This window comes from Calidris pugnax, unplaced genomic scaffold, assembly GCF_001431845.1.
Source record: "Calidris pugnax isolate Ruff unplaced genomic scaffold, ASM143184v1 scaffold187, whole genome shotgun sequence".
Taxonomy (NCBI): domain Eukaryota; kingdom Metazoa; phylum Chordata; class Aves; order Charadriiformes; family Scolopacidae; genus Calidris; species Calidris pugnax.
Genome location: NW_015090969.1, coordinates 940,034 through 949,528, shown reverse-complemented (window position 1 = coordinate 949,528; position 9,495 = coordinate 940,034). Strand labels below are relative to the sequence as shown.

Sequence of the window (9,495 nt, the reverse complement as noted above, 5' to 3'; positions counted from 1 at the left end):
TCCCCCCCCCCCCCCCCTTCAATGACTTCATACCCGCCCGCGGATCCCATGGCCTGCCTTTGTTTTTCTATAAAGCCGGGCCAAGGGAAAATTGCGGGGCACGCTGCCCACAAAATAAGAAAAATGCATTTTCTGAGAGATTGCTACAAATTAAGTGAGGGGGGGAAACCCTACGGTGCTCGGGAGCAGAAAGCACCGGGCAGCGGCGGCTGCAGGAAATATTTGTAGCTGGTTATAGAAGCATCACTCTGCTAACGGGACCCTTGCTGCTGCTGCTTATAAATAAGCAAATTGCCAACCAGAGAGGATGAATGTTAATCTCCGAGGCTGCGTGGAAACCCAAATAAAAAGTAGCTGTGGCCCCAGAAAGTCCACAATCTCAGCAGATGAGTGGGAGAAAGCTCCAGGCTGTCGCTGGTGGCTTCAAAGTATTTTCTCTGCAGCTGGTGCTGGGTTGTTCCACCTCCTGGCTAGGACTTGTCCTTACAGGCTCTAATATTCCAAAAATTGGAATAGCTCATCACCTCATGATGGGGATGGACACCACCTGCATACAACCAGGCTACAACCTCTTGTGGGGTTGCTGCAACTTGGCAGCCAAGGAGGAAGAGCAGGGTCAGTGTCTCCCATCCCACCTCAGCCTGTGCTTGAGGAAGAGCAGGGTTGGTGTCTCCCATCCCACTTCAGGGCTTTGCAATGGGTAGGAGCTTCCCCAGCCTGGCTGGTGAGCTGGAAGGTGTTCAAGCAGCAGGAACCTGGTTGTTGAGATGAGGAAGTTTAATATTACTCCTTAGCTGATGGACACACAGATTAATAGCTCATGTTATCTCTTGATGCTTCCCTGTGACTCTGCAACACAGAAAAATTGCCCAAAAATCTGCCCAATTATAGCGACAAGAATAATCGGGTTCATTCATTCACTGCTGTAGTTAAATTTCTAAAGAGGATTTAAATCAGAAAGCTGGAGGTTGCTTGCTCGAAGTGTCGCTCTCCAGGAACAGCCTTAGAAATTCAGCTGCCTGGGACGGATTCCCAGCCTGCAGCAAGTGGGGTTGGTTTGTTTGGGTTGGTTGGGTTGGGTTGGTTGGTTTGTTCCAAAAGTTAAAGCCTGTTTTGAGCCGCACGGGTGCATTTGCTGCTTTCATAAAGAGCCAGGTGACAGGGCTCGTGCCCGGTGCCATGGACACTTCACGTCCCATTTTAGGATGACACAGACATCAACATTGACTGCATGACCGAAGAGAAGCACCCCAACAAGAAGGTGTGCAACGTCAGCTACCCCTTCTTCCGAGCCAAGGCCAAGGTAAGGCTATTCCCTTCTGCCCAAGTGAGACATCACCCATGGGACGGGATCTCTCCATCCCCTGCACGGCCATGGGGCCACAACCATCCATCCTTGGGCTGGGCAGCTTTGAACAAGAGTTTTAAGGATAAGTATTTGGGTTCTTCCCTTTTTTCTGTCCGTTGCTGGTGTTTGAAAGGCACGTTAGGGAACCAGGGATGGTCAGGATGCTGCCTTGATGGTAGGAGGCCACCCAGCTCCTCCAAGTCAAAGAATTTGACTCCAGTCCTTTGGAGCAATTTAACGTTGGCTTCAAACCACTACTGGTGACTTCCCTGAGTTCCTTCCTCGCAGTACCCTTTTCTGAGAGATTTTCCTTGCTCCAAGCACCCAGGGTCCATCCAGACCCTCCTCTGAGCCTGCCCAAGCCCCCTCAGGCTGGTGGCTTCCTCCAGACCACAGCTCACAGCAGTTGCCAGCACTGGGCATAAGCTCAGGTCCAGCAAGCACCACGTTTTAAATAAAACCCTTTGGAAATGTTATGTGCAGCATTAAGGTAGGGAAGGGAAAGTGAGGAGATGCAAGACCTCGCTCCCCGGGGCCACTCTTTGTAGTCACCCTGTGAAATCCCACCTGCCCATCCTGTGCTCCCGTCGGAAAAGAGGCCAAGACAAGCAGGATCTGAAGAGAAAAATCCTTCCAACCGCCATATCCGTCTGAAGCCTTTCCTTGTCAGAAGCTTGAAAAATGACAGACGAGCTCCAGGCACCTCGCTAGGCTTTAAAGCTCCCAAAAAAGCCCTCTGAGATGCCTGTGGCTGTACACGAGAGTGCAGCAGCCCGGCTCCCCATGACCTACGGGGGCTGAGAATGCATCTGCGTGGCATCAGGTAGTCCAGGTCCTGCCAAGACAAAGACAAGCTGGAAATGGAAATTTGGCCGGAGAGCAGCCAGGGGCTTTAATATTATACTCAGCTGTGCAGTCCCAGACAGTTTGAGGTCATTGCCACAGCTCTCGCAGATGTGACATTTATCACATTTTATTGTTGTTGGCCCCTCTCCGGCTGCCTGCCCCCGCCAGCCCACCCCGTGCTGCAGATGGAGCCAGTGGCCTCTCACTGCAGGTCCCCCCGAGGCTTTCTCTTCCAAAAAGGGGGGGAAAAAGGGGGGCTGCTCGCTTCCCCCAATCTCAGAGAAAAAAAAAATTAAAAATAACATTTTAAATAAGGAGAGCAAATCCTGCAAATCCCCAACGTGGGCTCTTCTCTCCCTGGAAAGCCCAGGGTCTGCCCAAAGCCTGGCAGCATCTCCCCATGGGGGCAGGGGGATGCTCTCACACACAAAGCCCCCACATCTCTCCTGGCCAACGCTCAGGGGTTTATTTTGTTGGGTTGTTGTTTTTTTTTTCCCCTAATGTTTTCTCCAATCTGTTTCCGACCTCCGCAGGTGGCTTTTCGCCTGGATTTTGAATTCAGCAAGTCGGTTTTCCTTCAGAGCATGGAGATCTACCTGATGGCCAACAGGTGAGTGGCTGCTTTCTCCCTTCCACGTCTTTGAGAGGTCAACGGGACGTTGCCCGCTCCCGTTGGGTTTCCTCCTTCCATTGCCTTGGGTGATGCTGGAGGCTTTAAGCAGGGATTAACCACACAGAAAACTGATTGCCCTGGGTCGTTGCAGAGCGTGCAGCCCCCTATCCACAAACCAGGCTGGTTTTATTTGTCTATATATTTGTATCCATCATTTTTTTTCTGTGTACGTGGAGGCTGTGCAGTCGCTGCCAGACTCTGTGCGGAGCAGAGAGGGGCTCTGGCCGTGGCTGTTTTCTCACCCACCTTCACAACTGCAAATACTCCCAGGAAAAATATCTCCTGACAGTTTTGCAATAATTTGCCGAGGATTCGCTGTGCCGGGGCTGCTGCTCTGCTTTAAGGCTGCTGGGTGGGAATCCTTTCTCCCAATGATCTACTTTTATGGCCTTGGGCTAATAAAGTTACAGGATAAAATTGCTTCTTTTTACGTTTTGGCTAAAAAACAAACGTTCAACCCTTTCCTGCCTGCTTCCCGTGACCCCCCCAAAAGAAATCAGAGGGGACCCAGCTCTCACCTCACCCCGTTGCTGTTTCAGTGACAGCGAGGAGAAGGAGAGCACCAAGGAGGACAACTTCGCCCACCTGAATTTCCACCTGAAGTACGAAGCCGACCTGCTCTTCACCAGGTGCGTGGTTCGGAAGGGGCTGCAACTCCTGGTGGGGAGACACATATCCTTTGGGAAAACCAGTGCTGGGCTCAGTAGCCCTGAGCTTTATTTTGGGGATTTATCTAGAAAAGAGGCTGAAGGAACCGTAAAACCAAGGGCATCCCGCTCGGTGGGTCCTTGTAAAAATCAACAGCGAGAAGCAACGAGCTGCTGGGCTTTCATAATGTTTAAATGCACAAGTGTTATTAAATAGGTGTGAGGGCAACTTTTTTTCAAGGGGAAAAAGTACTTATTGTAGGTAATAATGTTCATACCACGTGTCACGAGCCAGTGTCTGGGCTGGTAGCCATCCCACTAAAATTCCTCCCACCAGAAGCTCAGCTGAGGGATGTGCATGGAAGGGTTTGGGCATCGACAGTAAATAAAACAGAGAGAACATCCTCCGTCCAAGGAGAGCAGGGAGCTAAGGCACAGATGATAATTTATTAACCTGATTACAAGAAAAAAAACGTGGATCCCAGAAGCACATTCCCTGGCACCGCTTGCTGTAATTCTGAGCAGATTTTTGAGACCTTCAGTCATTTTATTTTTGTTACACTAGGGGCAGCGGGGCGCTGGAAATAAAACCGCTTTGATACTTACAATTTATGGGAATCAGGGGGATTCTCAATTTAACAAACATCAGAATCACCCTTATGGGGGAAGGGAGAACTTAGAGGAAAAGTAACAGCACAAAACATTCAGATTTGGGTACCTTGAGGGGAAATAATTTCAAAGGGGTTTGGGGCCACGTGCCCCATGTCATGACACGGGCGCTCCCAGCCAGGCTCCCCCGAGCACCCGTCACGTGCTCCTGGCTCCTTCCCTCCTTTCCAGCTGCAAAACAGGGATGTTTTATCCATTTTATCCCGAGATTTATCCGTGACATTCAAGCCACCGACCAGGGCCTTGGATGGCTCTGTTGTATTAAAAAGGCGAGAAAAGTTCTACAAAGAAAGGAAAAATACTGCAGAAGCAGAATAGGTGAAAATCCCCCCTCGTTTTTGCCCGAGGTGGAGCCAGGCAATGCTTTCCATCCGAGATGGGGCCAGGCAGACCTCAAGTCCTCTCCTTAAGGAACCTGCCCGTGGAGGGGCTGGGGCTGCTTTGAGCTTGGTTTGCTCTGAGCCCACCTCGTGACTTGTCACCCTTTGTCACCACAGGGCGTCGAGCCTGGACTACTATGAAATCAGGTCAAACAGCTCCCTGGAGAGATACGACAGCATCGGTCCCCCCTTTCACTGCACCTTCAAGGTGAGGAGGGGGCATCAAACCGGCTGAGGGACCCCCCCAAGCACTGTCCCGGGGGTGGGATGTGCCACCATCACCCTGCTGGTCCCCATCCCTTGGGACACATCTCTGTCCTCTGCTCTCGCAGCTGCAGAATCTGGGCTTCTTCCCCGTGGAAGGGGTGACCATCAAGCTCACGGTCCCCGTGGCCACCCGGGCGGGCAACCGGCTCCTGCTCCTGACCGAATTTGTAGTGGACCAGGTAGGAGGGGGTTTCATCCCCATTAAGCACGTGTGGGTTCCTTCTGCACCCAGGGGGACACCCCAGAGCGGGTCACCCCATCCTTTTGCAAACCCCCCTGTGCTCACACCTGCACAGACGCTCTTGGCCTGTGTCTGGTCTTCTCCCTTTTGCATTCCCTTGGCTGGAAACATGGAAAATGGCAGCAGCCAAAGCGTTTAGTCCAAATATTTCCCCGAGCTAGACCTCCCTCCAGTACGAAATGAATGTTTGAGGGTCTTGAAAGCATTAGCAGTGCCTGGGGTCAACTGCAGGCTTCAGTGCCCGTAGAGTGGGAGCAGACCCTGGGACATCCCAAGGCTCTTGCTGTCCCTGCAGCCCTGCAGGACTCTCGTGCCAGTGATGGAAAGAGCCCAGCACAGGAGACAGAAGGTTTATGGATGGATTTGGCCTCAGTTGGGGGTGTTTTGTAATGCCAGCACTGGCAGAGTCCCTGTGTCACCCCAGTGTGCGTAGAGGGGGCTCTCTGCCAGGCTGGGGAGAGGCTCTGCCCCCAGCACCAGCAAAGCCCAGGGGGTCCCCCCACTTCCACCAGGATGGGTGCTGAGCACGGGGCAGGACACGGGGTGGCAGCTGCCATGGTCCCTGTCCCCGTGCTTGGAGCACATCAGCTTCTCCCACAGGAGAACACGACCTGCAACATCTGGGGGAACACCACCGACTACCGGAGGACACCTGCCGAGGAGGACCTCTCCCGCACCCCCCACCTGGTAGGTGCCTTCATGGGCCTGATCCTGGCCCTGGGCTGAGCCAGGTAGCCACCAAACCAGGGAGAAAGCCCTCGGGATGGGGATGCCCCATGGCCACTCCACTGGGGTTTGGATCCCGGTCCCCTCGGTGTGAGACTGGGGGTTTTTGTCCCCTCCTCGGTGGAGATGCTCCCACAGCACAAACTTCTGCCCTTGCAGAACCACAGCAACTCCGACGTCGTTTCCATCGACTGCAATGTGAAATTAGCCCCCAACGAGGAGATGAACTTCCACTTGCGTGGCAACCTGTGGATGAAGTCTCTGAAAGCAGTAAGTCCTCCTAAAAGCAGGCTTTTGAGGAGAAATAACCCCAAGGAGCCCTCACACCAAGAAAACGTGGGTGGTGTTTTCCTCTCCCATGGTTGCCCTCCCTCACAGGCAGCCCTGGGGGGTGATTTTTCTTTTCAAATCTCACTTATTCTGTTGGTGTGTGCACCCAACATCCCAGGCAGCACCTTATTGTGGGGAATTTAAGGGTGAGCAGTTCTTTTTGCTGTAATTTAGCTGCACTCCCTATTTGTTCTGCACCGACCTCCCCCATGGACGTGGCACGCCGCATCCCCAGCAGGGAGGCAATGCTGGGGGGGCGGGGGGGGACAGGTAGCAAAGCCGTGGGGGGGACACCTTGCCGGGGTGCTGGGTCCTCTCCTGTGGCCACTGCTCACACCCAGCATCTCTTTGCACAGCTGAAGTTCAAGTCACTGAAGCTCACCTTGAACGCCGCTCTCCAGCGACGCTTCGGGAGCCCCTTCATCTTCCGCGAGGAGGACCCCAGTCGCCAGGTGAGCCCCCCGGGGCAGGGTGGTCACCCACGGACCTGTGGTCATCCCCAAAGGTGGGGATGCTGCAAAACCCTGCTCTGACCCCGTGGGTGCAGAAGGAACAACCTGCACCGGGCGCTCTGCAGAGCCCGGAGCAACTCAGTGCAGTTGTGGCTGGAGCCAGGAACCTCTGGTCCCAACACCACTGGATTCAGTAGTGAAAACCCAAGCCAAATGGCTGTTGCATGGGGTGGGCATCCTCCCCAGCAGCTCCAGCATCCTCCCAAAGGAGGGATGCTCAGCATCCCCACCATCGCCCTGTCCCCCCCCAGCTCCTGCCCCACCAGCTCTCACCCCCAGCAACAGCAGCAGATGTTGACGCTCTGAATTTTTTCACTGAATTTTTGGAGTTGGAAGGGACCATAGAGATCATCTAGTCCAACTCTTTCCTTGCAGATAACGTTTGAAATCTCCAAGCCGGAGGAGTCACAGATCCCCATCTGGATCATCCTGGGGAGCACGTTAGGAGGTCTCCTGCTGCTGGCCCTGCTCGTCCTCGCGCTCTGGAAGGTGAGGAGCCATTGAGCCACACACTTTTGGGGGCTTGGTGGAGAATCCTACGCGTGGAGACACCCCCTGACCCCCCCAGCTCCATGTCCACAGCCCCATCGGGCACCACAAAAAGTTCCTCTAACCTCTTTCCACTTCCATATTATTTATGGAAATAAAACTAGTGTGACCAGCAGAAGTAGGGAGGTGATTGTGCCCCTGTGCTCAGCACTGGTGAGGCCACACCTCGAGTGTTGTGTCCAGTTTTGGGCACCTCAATACAAGAGAGATCTGGAGGTGCTGGAGCGAGTGCAGAGGAGGGCAACGAAGCTGGTGAGGGGGCTGGAAAACAAATCGTATGAGGAGCAGCTGAGGGAGTTGGGACTGTTTAGTGTGAGGAAGAGGAGGCTGAGGGGAGACCTCATCACTCTCTACAACTTCATGAAAGGACACTGTAGAGAGGTTGGTGCTGGTCTCTTCTCACAGGTCATTAGTGACAGAACGAGAGGGAATGGCTTCAAGCTCCAACAGGGTAGGTTTAGATTGAACATTAGGAAGGAATTTTTCACCCAAAGAGTGGTCGGGCGTTGGAACAGGCTGCCCAGGGAGGGGGGGGAGGCCCCATCCCTGGCTGTGTTTAAGGGCCGGTTAAATGGGGGACTGAGGGACATGGTGTAGGGGAGGACTTTGTAGAGTAGGGTAGATGGTTGGACTCGATGGTCCCAAGGGTCTCTTCCAACCTCAATGATTCTATGATTCTATGATTCTATGATATTCAGGGTCTAAACCTCCCAGCAACATCCCCTTAAAAGAAAGACAGGTCCCAGCAACCAGCCGGAGTAACGGTTGGGTTTTCTTTTGTTTCTCTTTAATTCCTACAGCTTGGATTTTTTAAAAGCGGGAGCCGCAGGCGAGAGGCGGAGCGGGAGCGGAGCACCCAGGGGCTGGAGTGATGCTGCCGGGGGGCCACCGGGTCCCCCCCCCACCCCAAAACACACACACACACACCTCGTCCCCTTCCCAGCCCCTCGCCGGCCACGGGGCAGAGGTTCTCCTCCACGCCGAGGGATTTTGGGTGCTGAGCTCGGGTTTGCGTCGAGACGAGAGTGACACCCCTTTGTGTGAAACCACCTAAACAGGTCCAAAAGCCAAAAATGTAAAAATAAAAATAAAATACCCCTACACATAGCAGAAATCCCCACACCCCCCACCCCTACTCGTGGCCCCAAGGAGAGGAGCTTCAAACTGGGTTTGCAGGGAGGTGGCAGCGGGGACGGAGGGGTCACCAAAGCAACGTGCCCCGTAATTTGGGGCAAACTGCAGGGCTGCAAAAATCGTTAAAAAATAATATCCTTTAAAAAAAAAAAAAAAAGGCTAAGCTGTAGCAAACCCCCGGGCTTTGCTGGCCCCGGCTCTCAAACTGCGTTGCATTCGTTAACCAGAGCGATTGGGTGGAGATTTTAATTTGCCTCCTTCTTAATGCACTGAATACAAATGATAGCAAATCAAAGCACCTTAATGCAAATCTCCAGTGTCCAGCTGTACATACTTATTTTTAAAAGTATTTACCTGTTTAAGCAAAGGAGAAAAAAAAAATTGAAAAAAACCCCAAAAAAACAACTTTTTAAAAATAAATCAAAAACCAGTTGGAAGTGTTTTCTACAAACGAAGCAGTTTGGAAGAGCTTGTGTCCAGCAAGGGTCCACACGTGTATTATAATTGTACATACTTGGTGTCACGCGAAACCGGATGAGCGGTGCTGTTTGACAAAAATCTTTCTTTTTGCATAGCAGAATTATTTATGCTGATATTAATTTTATGGAAGAAAAGAAAGCATATGTCCGCCGGATGTGTAATGAAGTCTGTTAAATACTGTCCTAGTATTTTTTAAGGATTAAAAATACAGTATTTTAAAATAAAAAAATAATTGAGTAGCCTCTTCTATTTTCTTCTATTTTCTTCTATTCTTCTATTGCTCCCACAGCCCCAGAGGGACCAAGTTTTGCACATCTATTTTCCTTTCTCACTCTTCACACTCAACCAATTCTCCTTACTGTCAAAAACACACAGGCAGGACGCGTAAGGAGTACTGACGGCCTCTTTCCAAGCTTTTATTGCTAGGAAAAAAAAATTAATTAACTGCTTTTCAAGGCTTTAGAGAAGATCAGTGAGAGCTGGGCAGGCACCTTCAGCCGGGCATCCCCCCAGCTGCGGGTGGGGGGTGGTGGGTGCCCTCCCACTGCTTTTTGGCTCCAGAGCCACTTATAAGCACATATGCATATGTGTATATATTTTTTTTTAAATGTAATCTATATATATATATTTATTTATATGTCTGTGTGTGTGTATGTATACCCTCCAGCTTTGGGAAGACATGCTTATAGGCAA

General features: G+C 51.9%; 1 protein-coding gene across 1 annotated transcript in view; it reads left to right on the top strand.

Moving 5' to 3' along the window:
• The window catches only part of ITGA11 (integrin alpha 11), a 50,805-nt gene extending 41,774 nt beyond the window's left edge, over positions 1–9,031 (top strand). The window contains exons 21-30 of the mRNA XM_014952711.1: positions 1,205–1,303; positions 2,728–2,804; positions 3,407–3,496; positions 4,681–4,771; positions 4,896–5,009; positions 5,672–5,758; positions 5,957–6,067; positions 6,484–6,579; positions 7,015–7,128; positions 7,989–9,031. Of these exons, the coding sequence (XP_014808197.1) occupies positions 1,205–1,303; positions 2,728–2,804; positions 3,407–3,496; positions 4,681–4,771; positions 4,896–5,009; positions 5,672–5,758; positions 5,957–6,067; positions 6,484–6,579; positions 7,015–7,128; positions 7,989–8,060 (951 nt within the window). The 3' untranslated portion in view covers positions 8,061–9,031. The remainder of the gene's footprint in view (positions 1–1,204; positions 1,304–2,727; positions 2,805–3,406; positions 3,497–4,680; positions 4,772–4,895; positions 5,010–5,671; positions 5,759–5,956; positions 6,068–6,483; positions 6,580–7,014; positions 7,129–7,988) is intronic.
• Positions 9,032–9,495: the final 464 nt, after the last annotated feature.